Source organism: Gallus gallus, chromosome 2 (assembly GCF_016699485.2).
Source record: "Gallus gallus isolate bGalGal1 chromosome 2, bGalGal1.mat.broiler.GRCg7b, whole genome shotgun sequence".
NCBI lineage: Eukaryota > Metazoa > Chordata > Aves > Galliformes > Phasianidae > Gallus > Gallus gallus.
Genome location: NC_052533.1, coordinates 15,222,095 through 15,248,799, shown reverse-complemented (window position 1 = coordinate 15,248,799; position 26,705 = coordinate 15,222,095). Strand labels below are relative to the sequence as shown.

At 49.0% G+C, this 26,705-nt stretch overlaps 1 protein-coding gene and 1 long non-coding RNA gene across 3 annotated transcripts; one reads left to right on the top strand and one right to left on the bottom strand.

Moving 5' to 3' along the window:
* Positions 1-1,169: 1,169 nt before the first annotated feature.
* LOC107052592 lies at positions 1,170-5,002 on the bottom strand. Its single transcript, XR_001465181.3, has 2 exons — positions 4,065-5,002; positions 1,170-2,413 (listed from the first exon to the last, which is right to left on the bottom strand). It is a non-coding gene; the product is annotated as an uncharacterized LOC107052592 (long non-coding RNA).
* Positions 5,003-19,538: 14,536 nt separating this feature from the next.
* Positions 19,539-24,143, top strand: BAMBI (BMP and activin membrane bound inhibitor). 2 transcript variants are annotated; one of them, XM_025147325.3, is made up of 3 exons: positions 19,539-20,099; positions 22,663-22,938; positions 23,345-24,143. In XM_025147325.3, exons 1-3 carry the CDS (start codon positions 19,554-19,556, stop codon positions 23,402-23,404), a joined length of 882 nt encoding a protein of 293 aa, XP_025003093.2. In that variant the 5' UTR covers positions 19,539-19,553; the 3' UTR covers positions 23,405-24,143. The 2 variants fall into 2 exon arrangements, with proteins under 2 accessions (XP_025003093.2, NP_001182330.1); NM_001195401.3 differs by having other exon boundaries at positions 19,855-20,099; positions 22,663-22,950.
* The last annotated feature ends 2,562 nt before the right edge of the window (positions 24,144-26,705 follow it).

Sequence of the window (26,705 nt, the reverse complement as noted above, 5' to 3'; positions counted from 1 at the left end):
AAATTCAACAAGAATGATTTAAGACACCTCCTCCAACAGTTGTCATATGTTAACTCCTGGTTTACTTGTCTTGATATTATGACATTTCATTTCGAAGGATGTTTGTGTTGTAGCTAACTGTTCAAGTCTGGTGCTGACTGCTGTTCTTAACCATCACAAAACGCTGAATTTGTGTAATTGGAGCAACCCGCCGTTTGAGAATGGTGGCAGAGCTCAGCTTTGTATATTGTTTCCTAAAGTATATTAAAAATAAAAAAGAAACTATTGCTACTACAAAATAAACGTGACTTTTTCTTTGCTTAAAAACAACAAAAACAGCAATGGTGCTACTAGGTCAATATTTGCAGCAGTTTATGTGTTATCACAGCTTGTTGAGCAAGAAAGGTTATGGGTGACGAAATAAAAGAGAACGACAAAGGTATTGACATGTGATGCTATGTGTTTTGTTCCCAGAAAACACTGTCTTTCAGCACCAGAAACACCACTTGACTTTCTTTTGCTTTGTCTCACGTTCAGTGGCCTTGGGCTGATTTTTTTTGTTTGATTTTTTTAAAGCAGACTTTAATTAGTGGAGGTTGAACGCCCTGTGCTAACAAAGCCTTGTAAATGGAGCAAATGGAAATAACCAACAACAAAAAATAAGAACCTGTAGTTGTTCTTCAGTTTTAATCTAGTTTGTGCTTGAGCGTTTCATATTGTGCTAATGTTTGGTTTGCTCAGAAACTGGGCGTAGAAAAATCTTGAATTAATTAGTTTTAATATGCATCATTTCTGCCTTCTCAGAAAGTGAGGGCAAAGCAACACAGGGCTTCCTCAGACTTAGATTTGCCTGTCATCCCAGTCCTTGGGGTGCTCGTGGTCTTGGGGTTGCCCTGGCACGGGGGGCGAGTGAAGCAGCTGGAAATACAGGAGGTTTCACCAGTGCATGTCTGGTGCTAAACTGAAGTTTTGTTGTATTGCAGTTCAGCTATTCTCTAAGTCAGAGACTGCTTTAGTCTTAATAGATACGTAGTGCCTGGTTTTTTTTCATGAGTGTTTGTTGCCTTTTGACTGGTAGATCACCTTCTGTAACATCCTGTATCAGCAAACCTCACAAGTTAGTTGTGTGCTGTTTCAGAACTCTGTGACTCTAAGACCTACATATACATTGAATTACTTTGCAAAGTAGGTTATTTTCAGTTGTGATAATTTTGTATTCCAGTTACACACCACTCTCATCAGCTATCAGTTAAGTTCAAGTATCTTTTCTCTCTTCCATCTCCAACAGGCATATGGAAAGATTGGCTTTCGTAGCTGTAGGCGCTGGCTCTGTTCTGACTTTCCTGGCTGCCTGCGTTGCTGCTGCCATACTAATTCAACAGGAATTGCTCCTGGAAGCTGCTCTTTTCTACGGATTTCTGCATTTCCCAACCAAAATGTTTTGGCTGAAGATCCCATCTGGAAGAAAGGACATAGGATTTTCTACCAGTTAGGGCTCTGGCTGGCTGAAGATCAGGCAGTGGCGAAACACTTCTGTCCACCGTAGCACCATCACTAACCCCCCTGTTGCGACACTTGGAGAGAAGAAGCTGATGAGTTTTGTCTCCCAGGGCAGCGACCTGACACAGACCCTGCTGGATCTGCTGGGTCGTAGAGCAGCCAGCACTGCACAGCGCCGTGTATCTGCCAGGTCTGCAAACACGGCTTGAACAACCCCATCTTTCCATGCAGCTGACAGTATTTTGTTGCCTGCTGTGTCACACTGGCCAGAGAGAATGTGCCAAGGGATACTGTTCACCTCTGTGTGCAGCACCTTGCTGAAATCTCGGGATTTGAACGGAGTGCTCAGAACAGACTTTTTACGGTGTTTAAAAGAAAATCCAATTAATAATGGGTAGTACTGTCAGAATCATTCATACCAATGGATAGAATCGTGTGAAGACTTCTACGTTAATTCTCTTCCTCTCCTGCTGCCAGGGTTTAGCAGTTGGCAGCACGCAGCTGTCTGTTGGTGTGCTGCCTTTCAGCACTCTGAACAGCTTCCTTCTGCCTGCCCAGCCTGATCTGTTCTCATGATCACATGTGCTTCTTTGTCCAAAGTTCGGCGATTGGGTCTTTTCGCAGCAAAATTGGGATGCTGTCAGAGTTCGGCCGAGGTTCCTGTCCTTCTGCTAGATGCTTCCTCATTAGCAGCAGAGAGCTTGTGGACAGGGAAGTGCTCTCTGGCAAAGTGACGGAAGCCTGTGCCAGATGGTGCTACAGAAGGTGGATGTGCTGTCGGTCATTCTGGACTGCAGGACGGTGCCAGCGGACCCTGTCGTCCCATTGCTTCCATCCAGGCTCACGTAGCTGCTGCTCTGCACCCACAGAGTAAAGGCTTTTTCTTTCTTCTTCTTTTTGAACTGTTGGGGGTTCAGTTCCCCCAGTGAGTCATCTTTTTTAAATGGGAAGGTTATTAAATTGGTGACAGCATGTCCTCATCTTCACTTGCTAAATAAAACCACCTTTCTGCTTGCAATAGTATTGCCAGTAGAAGCATGGGTAAGTGGAACTTTTGATACTATTCTTTTGTTAAGATGAAAGTACTCGGATTTCACTTGCACCTAAGGTGGTATCCACATCCCAGCCAAAATAGTCGTTTTTTGGATGCTTTGTTATCTCATCCCTTGGCCTCTCTTAACCCGAACAGTCAGAGATGTAGGGTGTGTGTAGGTGAGCATGGAGTGTATCTAACTGCGACAGGACAACGTCCTGAGGGACTCCTCCTGTTCACTTCATGTGTGGCTTCATCAGGAAGAACTCCTGGTTGAGGGTGAGGTTTCACACGGTGTTAGCTCAGCTACTGTCCTCTCCCCTGCTGTAAGAACTGACCTTTCCCGATCGCTTCCCTGCAATGCGCTCCCTTGCACCACCATTGCCAGCTCTGAAGCTGGTCAGGGAGTAAAGCCTGAGCAGAAGGCCGTGTTACGCAGCTGCTGGAACACAGCTGGAAGGCCTCAAGGGGCCGAGCAATGGGTTTGTCCTTCCAGTGCTGAAGAGGAGGTCGGGATAACACTTGGGGTCACGGCTCAGGTGTTAAGCCAGCAGCTCTTAAAGCTCAGGGGAGAGTGTGCGGAGGGGAGGATTCAAGGCATGGAGGCTGATGTGCGTTTTTCTGAGGTCTGAATACAGCTATGCTTTCATCTGAAAACCTCACTGAAAATGTCACTTCCGTATGTACAAACGTTTACCTGCTGTGCGGCTGCAAAAAATAAATAAAAACAATCCTAACCCAGCAACCAAACTGCTGTACTGTTACATGAATTATCAGCTGAGCATGAATCAAGGCAGAATGATAAACCATGCTCTCCATAATATATTTCAAATAAAGCACCCGTCCCAAAGCAAACGATGCATCCCGGTAGGTTTGGAACGAGAACAGAGGAGTGTCATAAAGGTGGCTGCAAGCCCTAAGGTGCAGAACCCCCCTGCCATCTGCAAGGGATCTTTTCCAATCTGCTCACAATTCTAAGCGTAATTCATATTAGTTCATTGAGCAGAAGGCAGCTTTCTGGTAGCTGGTTCCTGGGTTTGCTGCAGTGTGCTGCTGCAGTTTCACATGGCTGATCTTCGTTGTGTTGGTAAAGCATCGCTGCTCTTTGAGGTGGTCTGACAAAAAAAAATTGAACCCCCCCCCCATGGAGAATAGCATGATAAATGTCATCCCAGAATAGCTCTCATTAAAGGACTTCACACTGCGTGCTGTCCATCAATTACTCCCTGTTTTGCAGTCTGAAAGCAGACGGTGTTACCAAATGAGGATAGAAATACGTATTCCTCTCTTTAGGCAACCAGACCCCAGGAGTACCTTGAACTCACGTTCAGTGTGCACAGCTGTGGGTGCTGGATTCTGGATGATCTGGTATGAAAACATCAGCATGTAGAGAGGCTTAAACCTACTTTAAGTTTCTGAATAACTGGAAAAAAAAATCAACTGAATCCACCTCACAGCATTGATCTAAACCTCGGGTTATGAATGAATGTGAATCAGCACAGGAGTACCCCACAGTGGCTTTATGGAGACTTCCCAGAGCTGAGAAACCAACCTGTTGGTGTTGTCAGTTTTGAACGATCCAGGCGATGATATTTGACGTGTTGCTGCTCCTTTTTAATATGAGGCTCATTTTTCTTTCCACCGCACTTCTTCGTTTCCTTAGGTCCTTTTTATGCCCTCTCTCAGTTGATCTCCATTTCTGCTTGGGAATTCTGTGCCTTCGGATCAGTAACAGCCTCCGCCAGCAGTGTCTGGCTGTGATGTTTCAGCCGTGTGATTCTTTCCTTCCCAGTAGGTTTTTACCACATGCTGTCATGGCACAATCTTCATGCTTAAGTTTTTGGCTGCTGTGGCCTGACAACTGATGCTGTTTCTCTGCTAATGAAGTCCTGCTGCTTTCAGCTCCTTTGGCCAGTGCCACATAAAAACTGAGCTCCTTCTGGTGTCTTCGGTGCAATTCTTTAACCCCACTCTGCAGTGGAAGCTCTTGTTGAAAACTCAGTATGCAGCGTGTGTGTTAGTCTTAAATAAAAGTTCCTCCACCCGCTAATCCTTGCCAGCCCTTAAACCACAAAGACTTGTGGGCAGAAAAGATCATTACAGAGTTGTATGGGCTCATGGATCATGGGTTGTCATCACAAGCACAACTGTCGCTGTGTAAGCGAGCTGGTGGCACCTGGTGGGAAGGCGATGCTCTGCCTGTCATTGGTGTTCAGCCTCAGGTTTCCTCCTCACGGTGCTCATCCCATCTCCCCATGGAGACCACGACCTCAACTTCTGCCATGTAATGGCAAGCAAAAGCCTGCCGGGAGGAGCGGGGCTTTGGATACTGAATCATCGACGTAAAGATTCTGGATCTTGAAAGCCTGCACTTGAACTTGTTTCGCAGGTTTGTGCACTTCTTTTTTTTCCTTGGCTTTCCTCCTTTCTTTGCTGAAATAAACAGAACTGTAATGTGAAATGTAATAATAATGTAACAACGCAGAGTTTGCTAAAACGTCCCTCTGTACTCAGCACTGGTGAGGCTGCACCTCAAGTTCTGGGTTTGGTTTTGGGCCCCTCACCACAAGAAGGACATCGAGGCCCTGGAGCGTGTCCAGAGAAGGGCAACAAAGCTGTGAGGGGTCTGGAGCACGAGGCTTATGGGGAGCAGCTGAGGGAGCTGGGATTGTTCAGTCTGGAGAAGAGGAGGAGCAGGGGAGACCTTATTGCTCTCTGCAGCTACCTGAAGGGAGGTTGTGGTGAGGTGGGGGTAGGCCTCTTCTCTCATATAACCAGTGATAGGACTAGAGGGAATGGCTTCAAGTTGTATCCGGGGAGATTCACATTGGATGTTAGGAAATACTTCTCTGAGGGAGTGGTCAGGTGCTGGAATGGGCTGCCAGGGAGGTGGTGGAGTCACCATCCCTGGAGAAGTTCAAGAAATGTTTTACCTGTTGTGCTAAAAGACGTGGTTTAGTAGGGAAATATTGGTGGTAGGTGGATGGTTGGACTGGATGATTTTGAGGTTTTTTTTCAACCTTGGTGGATTGTACAGTAAAAAGATCCATCCACGTAGGCTCTATTCTTCCTGCTGTTAATGGCCAGGAGCTGGTGACACCCTCTTGCCATGACGAGAGACTTCTTCAGGGCTGCTCTGGCCATGTTGCTGGGCCCTCGGTCTGGATGCCTTCTCTTTCGAGAACTCGGTGTGTGTAGGGACGCACGAGGGGAATTACTGGAGAAAGCATTTTAATTGTAGCTGGTTTTGTTGTGTTGACGCATTCTGTCCCTCCAAATCTCAGTGATTAAACGAGGAGGTTTTTGACCCTGGAGATGACAAATGAATTCACTCCATGTGCCAAACAAGAAATGAAACGTCTTGTGACAAGAGGAGGAGGAGGACTTTTTTTTCTGCTTCCCCTTCTCTTGTCTTTTCTCTCCCTATGTCTGGCCTTCTTCCCGCTTTGCTCTGTGGCAGAGCTGCTTTGTTCCCTCCATCTGTGTCCTTTCAAGCCAGCTTACCATCTTCAGGAACACAGTGCTTGGGTCTGCCCACCCAGCCCCAGTGAGCTGGGGGTTACTGAGACATTTGAGAACTTTCACCTGGAGACGGTGTTTGCAATTCCTGCTCCTTCCACTCCAGGTTGCTGAGAGCCTCCAGCAGCATGCCTGGCCCTCTTCCTTTGGTTGCTCTCATGCTGGGAGCAAAGCAGAGGAACCCCACGAGGTGTAGTGCTCACCCTTGCACAGCCCCAGAGGGTGAGGTAAAAGGACAGGATGCGGTCGACAGGAAGAAATGCAGCCTGCCTTCCAGCTGACCTTCAGGCTTTTACAAGCTTAGAGGGAAAGTTACAGAATTGTTAACAGCTATTTTATTATGCTTACAGATCGTGCAAGCTGTGTTTTATTGGAACTGGGGCTTGGCAGTTTCTGCATCTGGCTGTGATGCAAGCAGAGGCTGCGGCCCCGCTGGCGTTAACCCCCTGGTGCCAGCGCTTCAGTGGGGCAGAGTGAGCTGCCTCACCGCGAGGGGCTGCACTGCACAACGGCGATGTGAAGCTGGGGCTTTCTGGCCAAGAGATTTGGTACAGGGCAACACTTTCTGGGCACAGCATCACGTACTAACGCATTTCTCATTGCTGCCCAGGGAAGAGGTGCTGTCACCGTCCCTGGGGGCGTTAAATGTGTAGATGTGGCACAGAGGGATATGGTTGGTGGGTGTAGTGGGGATGGGTGATGGTTGGACTCAACGATCCTAGTGGTCTTTTCCAACCTTAATGACTTTATGATTCTGTTGCTCATTGCTCAGCTTTGAGTGAGTATCTGCAGTCCCCGTGGTGCTCAGCTGCTGCCCTGGTCAGGCCCTGGTCCTGCTCACAAGTGCTGGAGCTGCTGCTGTAGTGCAAAAGTACCAAGAGATGGGAAAGACAAGTTGTGTGGCTCCCAGGAAATGTTCTCACAGGGTGCTACAATTCAGGAGAGTAGTTAGGCAGGGATTGGTCATGTCTGGGAGAAAGATGAATATGTGTTTCTGTGAGTTTTGTGATTAATATTCACACAGTTCTTGTGGGACCATCCCATTAGACCTTGACAGGTGGCTCTGCTTTCCTGGAGATCTGTTCTTATGTGGTGCAGCTTTTCGCTCCAGGACATCAGCTCTACTCTGTAGGTCTGTCTAAATGTCCCTTACTTCCTTCCCACCATGCTGCATAAGCTCATTTTACTTCAGGCCTTAGCAATTCAGGAGGCAGAAATTTGGATGAGAGGATGAGAGTGCTGAGATGCCTGCTCCCTTCACTCTGCTCCCTGACCTCCGTCTGTCTGTCTGCACAAAGGAAGAGGCCCTGGCAGCTCCCAGAAGAGGTGCGATGTTGTAGTCTGCCTTGCTAGTCCCAATGTGTACTGGAGGAAAACCAAACTCTGGTGACCAGCCCAGCTTGGCAGCACAACCAGAATGTTGCAATGAGATGATTAAGAACTCTGATTGATTGATTATAACATGAGAACCAAGACTTGGCTCCTGTACGTTTGACTTCCCAAACGCACTTGGGAAACAGATTCTGGAGATGTGGGAAAATACATTCATATATGGAGAATTACCTAATTAAGCCTTTTGACTTAAATACGTAGGAATGTTTCTCTCAGTGTTGAGATGACTTTGAGATACAAATTGGAGTCATTTATTCAAGTTTCTTTGGCAATAATTTTAAAGGACTAGCTTTACATTCCCAATACTAATTGGGAATGACCCCATTTTGTTAAGCTTGACTCTTGATCACTTGTTTCCAGTCGGTTACAAGCATTAAGGTATAACCTCAGTCTTTCTCCCATCCCAGGAGGACTGGGTTGAATTGGTTGCCTCAATCAGATAAAAACGTGAACCGTCTGAAGAATGGACTGAAAAGAAATGGGAGCAGAGCTACCCTCTTTCACAAAGTCCAATACAGGAAGAACAAAACTCATTACGTTTCAGGGAATATCAAAGACAGATAATGCATGTTCAACTGAATAGATGAAAAAAAAAAAAGCTTAAAGTAAATTGTTGACACAGGTGAAGTTTTTACCAGCCTCCTTTTGAACGTTAGTGTTTTTAAAGCCTAGTACACATACTAACAAACTGGTGGTACGTAGCCAAGAGTCTCTCTCTAGAATTGGTACAGTTGGCCCATTTGCTGTTGTGTGACAAGCTATGTTAGCAGCCAGAAGCTCCAACCTTGATCAGGAACAGATTGCAGCTCTGTTGCTCCTCCTCTTCACCTGCTTTAAGACTCCTTCTCATACAGTCTTTCCAAATGGTGAGAAAACTGGTCTGAGTGACCTGAGTTAGAACCAATCCCGGCACAGACATAATTCTTCCAGCCAAGGCCATCTGCTGCAGCTTCTTCAGATACGTCAGTTTAATTAGAGGTAGCGTATCTGCCCTCGTTCTGTAATTTAATAAGAGAACAGGCCCCAGCTGGGTTGGGAAAGGGTTTGTGAACCCTCAACCCCAGCAGCTGTGGGTGAATAGGGGGGCCACATGGGGAGTCTCATAAGGGTAATGCCCGGGGGAGGTGGTGGGATCAAAATCTGCAAAGCAGAAATGATGAAAAATGGCGCAGTGAATGGTGAGCACTTCTCCGTCCTAAACTTCTTAACACCTTAACTTCTGTGTGACTCATGGCTGTTACACCACAGGAAAAAAAGCAAGGACAGGGCTAAGAGTCCCATTGCTGCTTTCACAGAGGTTACTGGCTCTGTCAGTGGTGACAGAACTGGAAGGGAGGAGTGCGATGACTGTACAGCACTCTGCAGGCTAACGTGCCAGGAAAACCAGGCAGGCCAGATTGCCAGCAACCAGCCAGCACCCAAAGAACAGAGAGCAATGTGGAGGGCTGTAGTCACCTGCATGCCTGCTGGGAAAGGATGCAGAGCTGCAAGAAACTCAAGCTCCTGTTGCTGTGAGTTTCGTGAATATGTATGTGCATATTCATACCCATGTGAATTAGATGAGAAACTAATTTTTTCCACCTTCTTTATATATGTATAAAGTAATTACAAAAAAGAAGTTCCAAGTTTGAGTCTAACTGGTAGTGCAAAACAGGTTGAGTGAGAAGATAAAAGGAAATGTTTGCACTGTTCAGGAACACAAAGTGAGAAAAGAACAAAACTGAAGACAAAAGACGTGAGGAAAATTAGAATTGGTGGGTAATATTTGGGTGGAAGCCTGAAGGAAAATAGAATCATCGAGCAGAACCAGTAATTCCTTAAAATGAGAAAGAAGAAGAAAGCGCTCGGAGTACCAATGGGAGTGGTTTCAGCCTGTATGAACTACAGGAAAAAAAATAAAAGGAGCTGCTGGATAAAGCATCATCTCTTCTTCCACAGGGCAGGAGCGTATGGAAAAGCAAAAAGCAGTTTCTTGGAAAAACATTGCATGAAACTCAGCCTGGGGGCATCTGAGGGGAACACACAGTGCACGAATCTTCAGGTATATAAAGGGGTGTTGCAAGAAGAAAGATGTGTTCTGTGTTCATGACAAGTAGAACAAACAGCAGGGGGCTTAGGCTGCACCAAGGAGGGCTTGGGTTGCTGTTTGCAATAAGATACAGTAAATAAGAAACTAGAAAGAGGGACCCTGGAAAGCTGCGGGGTCCCTGAACTGGGTGAAATAAAGAGCATGTGGGACGGGTATCTGTGCAGGGGGAGCTCATCCGGCTCCAGACAAGGAGCGTGGACTTGGTGACCTTTTAAACTCTTCCCTGGCCTTATTTCTCTGTGATTTTTGTGGTAACAATCATCACTTTTATTTTTCCTTGTTTCTGAAGTGATAATGGATGTCGGGGTACTTTATCGCTGCCCGCAGCTCTTTTCTTGTAGTTTCCAGATGATTATAAATGAACTTCCAACATCTGTAGAATTTGGCTTCAATTTTGGATGCTGAACAAATCTCACACGTTATTTCATGTACTGAAGCAGGAATCCGGTGTAGGGCCGGGCAGCACTTTGTGTAATTGGATGTTTTCTGAAGCTGGCTTGAGAAATCCAGTTCATTCCTTTCCTGTGCTTCAGGGGTCAAATAAGATGGTATTTGATGACTTCCATAGGGATGTGCCTAATGTTTCCTAACACTTTTCCGGTAAGGGCACGGTAGAGAGAAAGCCAGGAGAAGAGGAAGTCTTGTGTACTGAGGTCTTCTGGACTCCTGCAGTTCCCGTGGGGTAACGCTGCCCACCATATCCTGCTTCCTGATGAGGGAAAACAATCTGTTGAAGTAAATGTGACTTTTCTGGCATGGATGCTTTCATGAGTGCTACTGCTGGGTGTGCAAACGCACAGAATCATTCTGGCTGTAGGAGCTGCATGACTTCTACCAAAGACTTGCTCCACTTCCCTTGTCTGCCACACTCAGGCCTGGTTTGTAGCTGTCACTCTTTGGTAATACGTAAGAACATTTTCTGTGGTAAACGGGAGCTTAGCTCCATTAAATTCCCCTGAAGAATCCCAGTCTTGCTTGTTAAGGTTGGAAGAAATGAGCAGCTCGTGAAGGAGTTATTGTGCTTTCTGAATCAGCTGTAGGGTTGCTCCTGGGAGCGCTCCAGTGAAGTTTAATATTGAGATAAGAGCCATGGGGGCTGGTGACAGAATTACGTGTTTCACGATTTATAAAGAATCAATTGCCATTTATTTCCCTTGCTTCAGAGCTGGCACGCGCATCTCCATTCAGTATTGTCACCCACACCACAGCTGAGAAGGCACAGGTCTTTTAATCAAATATTGTGAGAACTGATCATTTTGGCTGTGTTTTATACTGCACTTCGGGGGATTTTCTGGAGGAAACATGCTTTATAAGCAGAACGTATCTCCCAACACACAATCTGCCAGTCCTTATTACGTACCATGGTATTTTTAAGGAATCTGTGCTGAGAGTCTGAGGCAGCTGTGTAGTTTTAAGGATTAAGGTAGGATCCTGGCACTGTTTCCATCTCCAGATTTTTGACGGTCCCTTCTTTCAACACAGATGAAGTAAACCTCTGACACAAATGCAGTGTGGAGGACTGACTGCTCCAGATGTGCCAGCAAAGAGGGGAAAGGACAGGCTCTCTGAGAGGGCCACGTCATTTGTGCTTTCTTAATTATGTCATTGAAACCTGAAAGGAAAAACCACAGTCAGCCACGGTGAGATATTCCTCATCTGAGTGTTCCTGCAGGATGGCTAGGAATGGAGCATGCCACAGGAAGACTTGTTTTTGAGGCATGGTGAAAGCTTGTCATGCTGGAAACAACGATCCATTTCTGGAGTGAGGTATCAAGTATGGGGAATGAAGATAGGAGTGCTACTGTCAGGAAGGATGCAGGAGGTCCCTTTCTGCAAAGAGAGACCTGACAGCACTATTCCACACAGGGCTGTTGCTTCATGTTACAACCAACCTCTGCCCCCCAGCCTTTGGGTGCACTAGGAAAAAATTCTTCTCTGGAAGAGTGATAATGCATTGGAACAGATTGTCCAGGGAAGTGGTGGAGACACCGTCCCTGTAGGGGATTAAGAAATGTGTAGATGTGGCACTGAGGGACATGGGTTAGTGGGCATGGTGGTGATGGGTTGACGGTTGAACATGATAACCTTGGAGCTCTTTTCCAGTCTTAATCATTCTACGAACTTGGCCTCTGTGCTCTCTGCAGCCGCCCCTAGGTCCCAGTTCCTTCCAGAACAGCTGCAGCCCCAGCCAGGTTCCCAAGAGCAGACAGCAGGGATGATTTCTCATGTCTGGATGCTTGGCGATGCTGGTGTCCGTCAGTCAGCATGTCCTCAGCCTTTGTCACCGCACCCCTTTTTCCTGGCAGCATGGTGCTGTGTTGCATTCCCTCAGTGCCAGGATTTCCTTTGGATCTGCTCACTGTTTTCTGCTTTGGTGGCCCATTTCTCATGCTTCTTCCCCTGGGCTGCTCAGGCTCCTCTGCATTTTGGCCTGTTTTCACTTTGTTTCAACTTTTTCAGCACTTTGGGCCATCTTCTCTTTGCTACCTTCTCGTCTCAGGTGTAAATACAGTATCCTGCTCTACATTGTAGGGAATGCTCTGGGAATGGTCAGGACTACTTTCACAGAATCATAGAATATCCCAAGTTGGATGGGACCCATAAAGATCGTTGAGGTCAACCCCTGGCTCCACAGGACCACCCAAAACTCAGATCATATGTCTGAGAGCTGTGTCCAGATGCTCTTTGAACTCCGGCACTCGGGGCTGTGCCCACTGCCCTGGGCAGGCTGTTCCGTGCCCACCACCCTCTGGTGCAGAACCATTCCCTGACCCCCAGCTGCCCCTCCCCTGGCACAGCTCCATGCCGTTCCCTCGGGCCCTGTCGCTGTCACACAGAGCAGAGCTCAGCGCTGCCCCTCGGCTCCCTGTGAGGAGCTGCAGCTGCCATGAGGCCTCCCCTCAGCTCCTCTGCTCTGGGCTCAGCACACCCAGGAACCTCAGCTGCTCCCCATAAGCCTTCTTCTCCAGACCCTTCACCATCTTTGTAATCATCCCTTGGACACTCTCTAATACTGTTTTTTCCTTTCTTACTACTTTCCTTTCTTACTCCGCTCTGTTATGATATGTGTGGATTTCCCAACTGCCATTGACTGCCTTGTTTCTGGCTTTTGGCTCTGAAATATGTGGCTCAGAAAATAAAGATTAAGCAATAAATATTGACTAACACTGAGGAACGGTGCTGCAGAGAGCCTTTATCTGGATCAAGAGCTTTTAAAGCTGTGGTTGTGGAGAGGCTGCTGATGTTTATCTGCAGGAGCAGAGAAGGCCTCGCACAGCCACTCAGCAGCGCAGCCCGGCTCTGGCTGTAGGCTGTGAGTGCTCCCAGGGGCTGCCAGATATGGGACCTCATGGATCTCATGGGCTGTCTCTCCTGCAGTGAAAACATGAGCCGAGGGGTTTCCTTTACAGGGCAGTTGGTTCTTTTGTCCAAAATAGGCTGTGGTTTGAATTGTCACTCTGAAACTAATGCCTCCTATTTATTTCCACGGAAACTACAGCAGATACAAAGAGCACAACAACACTGATAGAGCAAATTCTCAGCTACAGAACAGTATTTTTCCAACATAGTCACTGCCATTAGCTACAAGGAATGTCATTTTTTGTCATTTTTTTTCCACATGGAGGAGTTCAGTGACACACCTTTGCCTCATCTGCGCTCCCATGTCAGACACCGTTTTGTCAGACTGCCCCTCTGCTGCCATCTGTCACATGGCAACAACATGTAATGGGTTACTGGTGGGAGCTTTCAACCACTACTGCCGTATCACCAACACCCTCCTCTGACACTGCAGACCAATGCAATAAAATAGGAGGCATTACTTTTGGAGCAGCTGTGGTACATGACTGCCGTATCTCCAAACCGTACCTTTCTGCAAGCGATGCCACTTCAGCTCTATGTTCCGCCCAATTCCCATTGCGTTCAACTTTCAGGCCTTTGGGCCATGTCGTGACTCCACAGCCAGCTCTCCTCTCCTGAGCTGAGCTGTGTCAGGGTGTAACTAATGGTTTCTCATGCTGGAGATCTAAAGAGAATTCCTAATATTTGCCATACCTTCTCACCGGACACCTGATAACTCAATCTGATAGGAGGTGCTCGGCTTTCGGGGTACAGTTTATGGATTCCGACACATAACACCTTGGCGGGGATGTTTCACAAGGTGATGGCTGAATGCTGGACGTTAACTCGGGCTGGGGCAGGAGCGGATTGCGACCCCAGCGTACCCCTGGTGCTGCGCCGCTCCGGCTGTTTGGGTCACGCGAGCGCCCTCCAGCCCCCGCATCGCCCCAGCTCCGCCCTGGGGCTGCGCCGCTCCCCGCTGCGGCTGCCGGGGCCGCTCGGCCAGCAGGGGGCAAGAGGCGCCCGCCGTCGGGCCGGGACTCGGAGCCGGGATCCGCCGCTCGCCCCGGCGCGGCTGCAGCGCTGCCTCCGGTCGGAGCTCGGGGCACGGTGTCACCCCCGGCAGAGTTAATCTACGGAGGGTTCAAAAAGTCCAGCCCTTTGCCGGCAGCTTGCTGAGCATCCCCGTTTTGCTGGAGCTGAGAGTAACGCTGTGCGTGGGGGGTCAGAGGGGGAGTGCAGCTGTTTCTCCTTTAGAGCCCCTACCGAAAGCTGGTGTGAGTTCTGCTGTGGTAAGCAGCAAACGCGCAGGCCAGGTGCGGTGTTCGAGATGTAGAAATACCAGCACAGGCAGAGGAAAGCCGCAGTGCGGCAGAAGCCATCCTACACTCCGTGGGCCCTTCCCTGCACCCCAGAAGTCTGCAGAGAGGCGCTGGAGGGAGCAGGAGCCGGGCTGGGTCAGCCCCCGAGATGGGCTGATGGGCTGGGGTTGTTTCTGCTGCCGTGCCACGGCCTTCCTGCCCATCCTTGGCTGAGTGATTCGGTGCTCAGCGTGCGGTTTTCAGTGCCCAGTGGGGATAAACACGCTGAGGATACCCAGACACAAAGTCTGATGGAAAGGAAGACTCTGTGACCCCAGGACCCCAGGTCCGATCCAGAGTGATGTTCCCAAATGCGACAAGTCTGGTTGCAGCTCAGCTATCGACACAGGAGAGATCCATGTTCCAGGGCACCGGCGCTGCAGTGGGCGAGGGGCTGCAGCTGGGAGATGAGGCTGAGCCGAGGCGATGGCAAAGGGCAGGGCTGGATGTGGGCTGCAGGCAGCGGCAGGGCCGGGCTCGGGCTGTCTCCTTCATGTGTGTCTCGGTTTGTATTGAGTGATGTTAAGCAGAGCTGGAGCTGGCGCCTCGGCCTCATTACCTTCAATTACAATAATTGTTGCCTCTCTCCAGTGTTTTGCATTTCTCCCCGGGGGAATCTCTCTGCTGCTTCTTTTCCAGCCTCGCTCCAGCTTCCCTCTATCGATTGGATCGCTCTGGCCCTGGTCCTGGCAGCGATGCCTCCAGGAGGATAAATGCAAACCGTCCTATTGATTGGGAGGAGTAGCACGGCTGGGGGGAGGGAAGGATTAGTTTTAAACGAAAAAAAAGAAAAAAAAAAGAAGGTGAACTGATGAGCATCTCAGCAACGCTTTGCTTTCTGAGCCCCTTAAAAATGTCTCTTTCTCCTGTGCTACATCTGGGGGATGCAGATCGGGGTCGGCTGGGTGATACGGGCACGGAGCCTTGAGGCACACACGGGCCTCGCTCCCTCTTTGTTTCGTGTGAACAGGTATTGCTTCCCATCTCCAAAAGCAGCTCCCCTCCTGCAGTTTGCAGTTAAGGTGGTTTCACTGGGGACACGCTAATTGCTCTGAAAGTGAGCAGGCCTCCATCTGCCCCTTTGAACTGCCCCACTTACGGGGGATCAAGCTGCCTGGGAGTTTTCCACCTGCGGGAACCTGCTCGGCAGCCTGTCTGTCACCGGGAGGGCTGGGGAACGAGCCAAGCTCTGGGCTCTGCACAGCCTCAGCTCCTGACATGCTGCGTGGTTCGGTAAATCCACGGCCGGCCCCAGAAGTGGGAAACCAAAGACACTGCACTGAGTCATATTACGTTCCCTGCCCCCTGGGCTTTATGCTGAGCATAGCTACGCTAGTTTAAGCCTTAATTATTTTTTAAAGGCAATAATCATCATAAGTAAAGGCAATTCAGTAGAATTAGCTTGTGTGTATCGCATCCCAAATGTTAGTAAAATAACTGGAATGGCCGGCGTGGAGTGGTTAATAAAAAATACTACTCTGATTAATGCTGCTCCGAAGATGCTTAAGCAGTCCCATTTCCAAATGAGAATTTCTCAGCCAAAGTGCAGCTGCAAGGTGCAAAACAGAATGGATATGACATATGAGCATCACTTGTCGCCAGTTTGAAAGGGCTGAAATGTAGTAGTGATCTTTCCTTGCTGATGAAGTCACTGCTATGTGGCAGCGTTGGCAAGTGCTGGTATGGACATAAATACCCCAGTGTGCAAATGCTGAGCTCCTCGAGTTCCCCCAGGACAGGGCTGCCATGATGCCCTTGGTAAAGTTGAACAGTTGACTGCAGTTTTCCAAACTCCACTTCTTTCTTTCTTTTTTTTCTTTTTCTTTCTTTCTTTTCCTTCCTTCCTTCCTTCCTTCCTTCCTTCCTTCCTTCCTTCCTTCCTTCCTTCCTTCCTTCCTTCCTTCCTTCCTTCCTTCCTTCCTTCCTTCCTTCCTTCCTTCCTTCCTTCCTTCCTTCCTTCCTTCCTTCCTTCCTTCCTTCCTTCCTTCCTTCCTTCCTTCCTTCCTTCCTTCCTTCCTTCCTTCCTTCCTTCCTTCCTTTCTTCCTTCCTTCCTTCCTTCCTTCCTTCCTTCCTTTCTTTCTTTTCTTTCTTTCTTTCTTTTTCTTTCTCTCTCTCTCTCTCTTTCTCCCTTCCTTCCTTCCTTCCTTCCTTCCTTCCTTCCTTCCTTCCTTCCTTCCTTCCTTCCTTCCTTCCTTCCTTCCTTCCTTCCTTCCTTCCTTCCTTCCTTCCTTCCTTCCTTCCTTCCTTCCTTCCTTCCTTCCTTCCTTCCTTCCTTCCTTCCTTCCTTCCTTCCTTCTTTCCTTCCTTCCTTTTCTTTCCTTCTTTCCTTCTTTCTTTAAAGGGAAGAAGGAGCTAGTGGAAGCATTCAAACAAGCAGATACTGTTATGTTAATACAGCTTTTGTTTGACAGAGGCAGACTGAAAGGTTACATCCAAATATTTGGAGAAACGATGGCTGGTTGCCAGTGGGAAATCCACGATAATGTTCAAAGCCACCAGATGAAGGAATTACTCTTCACTCGCTGCAAAACGTTCTTCTAGGAGTGACTGCTTAAACCAGGAGCACCTGCGAGCTGAGGTTTCACCCCAGTTCCGTCAGTTGTGCAGGCATGCTGCTGTGGTGGCAGATCTGTGACAGGCAGCATCACGGACAGGTGCTCATGCTGATTCATGTGAAAAAGAGGCAATACATGAGAGATGCAACACAGAAGGAGGAGGCTGATTTTTCTGGAGTTGGTTTCCCAGAGCCAGAGAGGAGCTTTGCTCTCATTCAAGGAAATGGTCTCAGCAAGTGCTGCCAGCTCAGCCTCTGCCTTGGCTTGTCTTGATGTTCCTCCCAGATCTAGGAAAGACCTAAAACCCTCGTGCCAGTCATCCTCTCGAGCCTGTGTTGGGTCTCTTGAGCACATGGGCTTCCAGAGATGGTGGTGGATGTGGGATTTCACTGGGGGATTTCTACAGCTGGCGATGGGAAGGGGGCTCGTGCATGGCTGCACGGCTCACACAATGCTGGTGAAGGACAGCAGGCCTTCTCCTGGACATGTTTATCAAATAGGGCAGCAGGCACCAGCAGAGCAGCTGCCAGCCTGCTCTGGGTTTGGAGTTGTTCGGGACATTGGGTGCTTACCGTTCAAAGCTGTCTCTAAGGAGCACCTTTCAGAAGGTCTCCTGAGAGAAATCTGGCAGCTGTTGGCCTGTGAGATGAAGTTAAAGGACCAAAACAGCATTTGAATGGCCTGCAAAGCCTCTTTGGATGTATCTCTTATTTTGATTGGGAAATTTATCTTCCTGGAAACAAAACTTTGTGTTCGTTTCGGTTTTGAGCGGATGCAGAAGGGAACACGCTCCACTGAGATGCTTCCCAAGGCTGTGCCTTTCTCTGAGGTGCCCAAGGGCCGGTTCTGCAGCCAGGCCAGGCCCTCCGTGCTGATCTCACAGGGCTTCGCTGTGCCTGGGGGGCTGTGTGAGGGCCCTGCACCCCTGGGGCCATGGGGTCCCTACAAAATGGAGCCTCAGCACTGCCATCACACAGCTGCTGGAGCTGTGGCCTCGGGCTCCTGACGCTCTCCTTGCTGCAGTTATTAACCCACATTCCTTCTGGTTGCAGAACGTGCTGGATCTGTCTCCTGTCCCTTTCTTGAAAGCCAGTCTGGCCCTGTTAAGCTCTCACCTCTGAAACAAAAGCAAATTAGAATTGCAAGAGCGGAATGATTTTGTTTGTGCTGTGGCCTGACGGAGGACCCCAGGTAATTCTCGCACAGCAGATCAGACCTTGGCAGCACAGCTTCACCCACACATCCTCCAAGGGATGTACGTGAGGGAGGTACGAGGCCGGGCAGAGGTCCCTTCCCTGTCCCTGCGCTGCCCCAGCTCTGCCTGCAGCACACACCATTTACCCGTTTTTCACAGTAAATTGTAGCTCACAATTCTGATTTGACAGCTGTCAATGAAATTTGCTGCTGAAAACTGATTTCAAGCACATTGCCTCCCGGCCAGTCTGCCCGCGCTCCCCGGACAGGATGTTTATGACATCCAGGAGTCTCTCATGTTACTTAGTGCAGTAATGTGGCTCCACGAATAAAAGCCATTTCCAGTCTGTCGGTATCGCATGTAACAAATGGGATCTGCTAAATGCACTTGTCACCAGCGGGAGGGAGAGGAGAGACGATAACTGCAGACTCGCACATGTTGCTGTAACGATTATAAATTACAATGAACGATATTTTCGTATGTTTGCAAATGAGTGTCTGACAGCAGTGCCAGAGCGGGAGATACCGCCTGGCCGATGCCGGTGTTTTTGTAATTCCTAAACAGAAACAAGCATTAGAAGATTACTTTGTGGTGGAGCGCAGCTATGTATAATGTGAGCGCAAAGGCTGCGGTGCAGCACACGTGTGTCGATCTCATACATATGCAAACGGCGAGACTCGCAGTAAAACCATTATAGTTTGTGATGGCATCAGCACTCATTAGCTGAGATCCAGCCCGTTCCTCCCTGCCAAAGTAAACCCGAGTTATCTCAACCTCAGACTGCACGTTTCCTCCTTTCTCTTTCAGGGGAGGAATGCCTCTTCACAGGGCACTGCATCCTGGCTGGAGCGTGTCTTGGAAGACGTGTGGAACGTTTCACATGAAGGCTGTAATTTTTGCTATTGATTTGTTATCTACGCGCTGCCCGATGGCTTTGACCATCAATGGGAAACAGTGGGTGTGCAGATACTGCAGAAATCAAGGCTTATAAAAAGTAACGAGATGAGAACATAGAACAGCAAATTAGCAGAGAGACGTAAATGATGGGGCATGCTGTGTTTGGGACCAGGACATGAAGGAGCCCCAGCTCTGTATGAGGGGAGCCCTGAGCTGGTGGTATCATCACCTCCTGCTTCCCCTTCCAATCGCTGCTTTTCCAAAGCCGATGTCAGAGGGACAGAGGGCTGCGCTGGTGGGGAGCAGACATCTACTCCATCCTGGAGTGACAGTGGCCTCGAAGTCCCCTGAGCCACACAGAGCATCCCAGCCCATGGGAGCCGGGCAGGAGTACAAATGCGTTTTTTATATAACCGTGGAAAAAAGGCTGTAATGACACTTTTGGCACCACGGCGTAGCATGACTTCGACGTCCCACCCATGAGCACCGGCCCAGAGCGGCAGGAAGGGCGGCAGTCATTACCTGCTGCAGGCCCCGTGGCACTGCCATCAGCATGGGGCGTGCAACTCGCTTTCATTTCAGCTGCGCCTTTCATCATGAAGAAAGGGTTTCGCGTCGTTGTTTATTCATTAAACACGTCTCCACCAAAACGCGGGCAGAGATATTACATTTGCTTATGAAGCTCGGCGTGCGATGTGCCCCATCCCATCCGGAGTGGGAACGGTCGGTGCCCTCTCTCCTCTCTCCGCCGTGCCTCGAGCTCCGCTGGGCGAACAGCCCTGCGCTGCACGGCACTGTCCCGCACTGCCGCCACCCGGGGGCGCCGCGGGCGGACTCGCCGTCCGGGCCCAGGGTCGACGGAGGCGGCCGTGCCCGCGGCGCTCCCCGCCCGCCTCCCGGCGGCGCCGCGGCGCGGCCAATGGGGCGGCGCGGGGGGCGTGCCGTCCCGGCCCGGCGCCGCCGGTATTTACGGGGCGGGAGGCGCCGCCGCCGTGTCAGCGATCAGCGCCCGCCGTACCGCCGCTGCGCCCGCAGCCGGGGACGGGGCCGCAGCCGCAGCGGTGGCCGCGCGACGGCTGCGCCCGCGGTCGAGCGGCTCCTCGGTGGAGGCTGTGGCGGGCGGCTCGGCCGTGCCTGCGGGGCGGGCTGTGGCGGGCGGGTAAATGGATCGCCATTCCAGCTACATCTTCATCTGGCTGCAACTGGAGCTGTGCGCCATGGCCGTCCTGCTCACCAGAGGTGAGGGCGGCAGAGCCCCGGGGGAGGCTGCGGGGAGCCCGGCGGGCGTCCGGGGAGCGGCTCCGCGCTGCACTCGGGGCGAGCGGCCGGACCTCCGTCGGCGTCGCCGGGAGCCCGGCTGGGGCGGCGCGGGGGCGGCCGCCCGGAACCGCCGCGCTCGGGGGGTTGGGGCAGGGTGAGCCGCTGCGCCGCGGTACTTGGTTATTTTGGAAGGCAGGCTGTAATTAAGGCTAAATAACAGCCCTGGCGATGCGGAGGGAGCCTCCCGGCCCCATCAAAGCGGGGAGAGCGGGGAGGGACTGAGTGATGTGAAGTCGCAGATACTGAAACTATGTGCCTGATAATGATATAATTAGGGGATCACAGGCTGCTGGCTGCTGCCGACTTCAAACGCTCCGAGAGAAGCCCGCAGTCTCTCCTGTAGCCATCTTGACTAAAAGCAGACATTTTTCTTTAATAGCTACATACAGTAACGAGAAAGAGGAGGGAACAGAAGGGCATTGTTTGCCGTTTCAAAACACCGAATACCCTTTCTGGCCTTTTGCGTAGCACAGGAAGAAACTTTATGAATTGACAGAAATACAGTTTTAACGCAGGCATACAGAGGCCATTCTGTTGGGCCAGCAACGTGGCTTTAATTAAAAAGCAGTTGCGAGAACCCGATGATAGCCCGGCACGTTTGTTTATAGGATCGTCTCGGGTCCATAAAGCGCCGAGCGGGGCTGCGGGCGGTGGGGCAGTGGGTGCGCGTTGCTTCAGCCCCTCGGATCGCAGCGCTGCTGGTGGTGTTCCCCGATCGCTGCTTATTCTTCACTCCCACGCAGTGAGAAAAGGACAAAAATTACTTTTTTTTTCTCCCCCTCCCCGCGCTCTCTGAAAAACTTACATAAAATGCTTCGAAAACGGTTGTTGCCAACCGCAAACACAAAGGGGCTGCTCCACAGCACGCTGGAAGGGAATGTGTGTGAATTCAAGAGAAATTAGGTTACTCGCGCTGAGAGCCCAGGGGAATCGGCGCAGACTGGAGACAGTGAGACACTCCATCATTTGGCTTCTATTAGGCAGAGTTATTGCAGAGCAGCGGGAACTGCAGGGCCTGGAGCCGGCCGTGGCCTTCTGGGGGAGCGCTGAGGTGGGCAGAGGGCTGCTAACCTGGCTGAGCGTTGTTCACAGCCCTCAGAACAACTTCTGGGCGTGCGAGAGGGGGGAAGAAAGCACTGCAAGAAAGGGTGGCAGCGGGAAGCCTATAGGGAGGGCACGCTGCGGAAGGAAGGTCTGACAATTGAGTTGGCTTTTAGGTCTTTAGTGCTGCTCTGATGGCAGGTAGGCCAGGTGCATTACTGGCTCGGCTCTTCTGAGGATAGCTTCAAAAACACGACCTCCTAAACCCTGGGCTGGTGGCACACTCAGTGCGTCAGAGCTGCAGCTTGCCTAGAAAGAGCGAGCTTTCCCTGCAGCACGACGTGTGTAACTCGTGCTGCTGTGTTTTGGAGAGCACAGCACGAAGAGTTTTAAGAAGGCAACACTTTTTATCACTTCCTGAGAGATTTTTCATAGAGCCAGTAGAGGATTTTCAGTCTGAGTGTTTCCCCTTCTGACCGCGTGTTGGATTCCATGCAGAATTTGGGGGAGCACTTTCAAGCCTTATAACTTCACTCCATCCAATAACTTCACGTTTGGGTTGGAAGACACTGATTGCTTTGCCAGAATTCACTGTAAGCTGCACTGTGTCTGTTTTGTAACGCTGACGGACAAAAAGAAGCCTTTTTGCATGAATGGTTACTTAAGAATTCCTCTTTCTGCAGAAATTACAAATAGTTGCCCAGTTTCACACAATAAAAAACTTCCTGACCGGGAGATTTTAGCTGGTAATGGTTCTAGCTAATAGCTTTATAAGGTGTTAGTTAAACCTTTTAAATTCTGGCACAGTACTGAGAGGTAATAAACAATTCAACAGTTCCGTTTAGTTGTTGTTGTCACACAGACCTTTAATGTAGAGGTTTTGTGTGTTTATGCCCAGTGAGGAGAAGTGTTCACTTCATAAAAGTAGAATGCTACTCCTGTAGTAATGGTTTAATGTAACATAGATGCGACTTCTTTGTCGGACTGTAGGTGTGTATTGCTTTTAGAACTGGGATTTCGTTTTAGACGCAGCGTAATGCAACTGCTGATGAGGAGTGGAAGTAGCTATAAAATGGTCTTGTTAGTTTCTTACCTGGGAAAAAATGCCACTCTGACCTTCCTGCCCCCCCCCCCCCCCCCCCCTTCCCCATCCCTGTTTTAGTGAAATGTTCTTGCCTTAATTCAAAGGGCCACAGTACTACTAATTAAAACAAGTGCCTGAAGGCATTCGCTGGGATTAAAGTTACAAGGAGACAGGCAGTGCAGAGCTGTGGAAGGGAAACAACCCCCTGCTCTCCTGGATTTACAGTCCAGGGGAGCACCCTGAAAGTGCTACCAAGTTTGACTCGCTGCGTACTGCTTACAGCCAATAAGAGTACCTAGCAAAGGGTCTCTAAGGGACCACATTCTTAACTGTGTCTTGCACAACTTTGTTTTCTAGGTGAAATCAGATGCTACTGTGATGCCGCACACTGTGTTGCGACCGGCTATATGTGCAAATCCGAGCTTAGCGCCTGCTTCTCCAGACTGCTTGATCCTCAGAATACACATTCCCCACTTACTCATGGCTGCTTGGACTCTATTGCAAGCACAGCTGATATCTGCCAAGCCAAACAGGCACAAAACCACTCTGGCACCACCGTGTCCACATTGGAATGCTGTCATGAAGATATGTGCAATTACAGAGGACTGCACGATGTTTTGTCTCCTTCCAAGGGTGAGACTTCAGGTAGGGTGAGGAAGCTTCTGTGAAATCACTCTTGTAGCCTTCAGGCTGGTGATGGTCAGATCTTGAAGGTCTGCAGTTAGTTTTGTTATTAATGTAAATAGAGACAGCAGGAGGACAAGCGGGTGGCTGGGTGCAGGGGGAGCATCTCAGCTGAGCAGCTTTTATGTCTGTGTTAATGTTAGAGGTCTGTCTTGCTTATCTGTGGCATTCCTCCTTAAATCAGCTGTCAGGGTAAGAAATTCCATGTCATAAACACCCTTGGAAACTTCTCTTAGTATGGCACAGTGCGTAGCTGTGACTCCTTAAACTTGTCAGTGCGGACTTTCAGGGAGTTGCTGATATGTAAGCTGATTGTTGATACTGAAATAAACCTCACATCTTTCTCCCTCTGCAGGACAAGGGAGCAGATATCAACATGACAGCAAGAATCTTATCACCAAGGTACAGGAACTGACCTCTTCGAAAGAATTATGGTTCAGGGCAGCTGTAATTGCTGTTCCTATAGCTGGTGGGCTCATTTTGGTGCTCCTTATCATGCTGGCCTTGCGGATGCTCAGGAGTGAAAATAAGAGACTGCAAGATCAACGACAGCAAATGCTCTCCCGTTTGCACTATAGTTTTCATGGACATCATTCGAAGAAAGGACAGGTGGCAAAATTGGACTTGGAATGCATGGTGCCTGTAACTGGTCACGAGAACTGCTGCATGACCTGTGATAAAATGAGACATTCGGACCTCAGCAATGATAAGATCCTATCGCTAGTCCACTGGGGAATGTACAGTGGACATGGGAAGCTGGAATTTGTATGACCAATTATTTTTTAATCTGAGCTAAACTTACTCTCTGGACTCTTGAAGGCCTTTGGGTTCTGCTGGACAGGAGCACTTTATCTTAAAAGAAAAACTCTCATAAATCATCTTTGAGAAACAAAGGACCTCTGCAAACAGAATCTTGGATATTTCTTCTGAAGGATTCCAAAAGTTGTCTTATTTGCACAGAGTAAAATACACTCAAATGTATTGTTTGCTTTAAAGTTATGAAAGCAAAAATTAGAAGTTGTAAACACTGTCACCAGGGTTATCTGAACTGTAGGGAGCTGAGAACTGAGTTATTATAATAAACTGTATGCAAGCTCCTATGTTTCCTGACTTATTGTAAAGATTTTTTTAAAATATATATATTTTGTCTGAAACCTGTTTGTGACTTTTTGTTTTAGAAAGCAATTGTCTTTTTTTTTTTTCTGTGTGGGAATAATCAGGGTGGTAAATGTGGTAATGCTGTGTAGAATAGTTACTGCAGACATAGCCTGTTTTCCTCCTTGCTGAGGGGAATTAGGTAGTTACTCTTGAATGAGTGACAGCTTCACTATTTAGTACTTCGGGGACAGTGAACTTGTCCTCCATTCTTGACTATGATAGTTTATTTTTCCTTGTGACTATGTGAGTTCTTTTGTAACCATGTGATAACTTTTCCATCCTCTCCGCAGGCAAAACTTGCCAAAAGGTTTCCCCTCATTCCTGTAGTTCACTTTCCTTGCTTGTCTCCTAATACTCGTTTTCTCTAACTTTTTTTTTTCTTTTGTATGGAACTCTTTTCTTTCGTACCTTCTACTTTCAGATTTTATTTGGGGATGGGGAGGGAGTGGGAAGACACCTAGATAAACCTCATGACCTCTGCTGTGGGAGTGTGTGTGTGAGATATATATTTTTCCTGCTGATAACCCCTCTGAGCACTGTGCAACACAACATCTGCCTTGCTCTTTTATAGTCTGAGTATCACATGCTGCTACTTCTGTGTGGGACTGATTAACTGGAGAATCAACAATGAGCTCACTTTAATCTCTGTCTCTTTATGCTGCTCTTTCATAGGTTGCTTTTTGTCCCAGCCTATGCTTATGCACTTCATTGTTTCTTTTTCCTTCAACATGTTGGTTTCTTTCAGTTATTTCTTATATTCAATATCTAGTTGCTACAGTCAAACACAACTTCTGGATTATCCAAGGAGCTTACGATATTTGAGGCTTACAGTATTTTTCTTGCTTTACTAAGCAGAATTAAACTTTGTTTAAAAGTAGGTGCTGTGTAATGGCAAAAGGAAAGTTCAAAATGCTGCTGCTGGAGACAAAATTTTGTAAAAACTTTGTATTCATCGATGTTTGAAGGGCTACAGAAATGCTTCTGCCTCTTCTTGTACAGTTGAGCTTGTGTCCTCACAAATGAGGAGATGGTGTATGTAAGGGTTACAAAAAATTTGCAGCAACGTTTGGATCTTGTGTGCTAGTTACTGTGGTAAATTGCTTTGGGATAGGCAGCCTGAAATACAGGGAGCTGTAAGCGAGGGAAATCTCTGGCTCCATGTCACAAGCATTTATTCCTGAAAGTTCTCTCTGATTTGTGTGGTGGCCTTGCTGGACATGATCACTGGGTTATGTAAATAGAAGTGCTGCAAATTCATTCACAGTTAAACACATTGGCCAAGAACCATGGGAACCTTGGTCCCACCGTGTCCAGGTTTACAGTGTTGAAGTATAACTTGGGGGAGCTAACTTAATTTCTGTACGTCAAGTTGCTGGCTCTTCCTCGAAGTACCTGAAGAGTTAATTGCCCTTAATGCAGCACATTTCATTCTCAAGAGTTTTACCTTTTCCTGCTGCTGATTGTGTGGCTGCAGCTGCTTTTAGTAGCCTGGCTGTGACCTTTCAAATGCTGCTTTCCTACAGGAGCTCTTTATTTGCACGGATACCAGATTCTAGGGCAACTGTCTGCTCTGCCACATGTTATTCTGGGGGATCGCTGGCTGGGAACTTGGTGCTGAAAGACATGAACCGAAGTAGTGTCTGTCAAGTGCAGCTGCAGCCATGGTGATGATGCCTGGGTGGGTTATAAGACCTGGTAGCTAAACTTTCCTACACAGGTCTGGAGCAGCACATCCTACGGTCCTATAACCATCCCTTGACCTTCACCACTCATTTGCTGCTGATTTGAATACATAAGGGCCTATTTATGCTTGCCATTGAAAAGCTAATAAGAGCTGGAGCCTCTAATTGGCCCCTCGCTGTGGAGATGTTTCAGAGAAAAGGGCCTGTCCGCCACCCCCGCGGGCCGAGCCCCGGGACAGCCGGAGTGGCTGAGGTGGCCTGGAAGCTTCCAGGCCTCCGAGTCTTCTCCGGGTGGAATCTGGGTTTTCAATTTATCGCAGCCCGTATGTCCAGGGAACTATGTTACGGGCACTGGTGTCTGTCTGGCAGCAGTTCTGTGAGCTGTGAAACGAGCCCTGACTCTTCTCAGAGAGGCCTGCAAAAGTGCAGGGGGTCGGAGCGCACCGGGCCGTGTGTGCTGTCAGTGAGGGTTCCACAGAGGCTGCGTACTGTGTCTGCAGAGCGCACCAGTATCGGTTTGTCATTACTTCTGTAAGATAAATAAGTTACGATTCTGTAACAAGCAGGGACCTTTGTGCTCTTCCCTGTGTGCTGCGTCAGCGTGCACAAGGCTGCATGAAAGCTGCAGGGCCTGGCCGAGGCTGCGGGCAGAGAGGCGAGGCAGCGGTTGACGGCCGTCCTCTCAGAATAGAGCCTGGGTTTGTCGTTGTGTCGCGCGCTCTCGGGTTTCCACTGCAGACAATAACAAATGTTCCTTTGAAAGTGCAGCGAGCCCTGGAGCATGAGGAGGACAGCCCTCTCTATGGCTAACTGAAAAGTCTCTCAGATTGCAATAAATGAAATCAAACATCCAAGATGCAATTTAGCTTCCCCCGT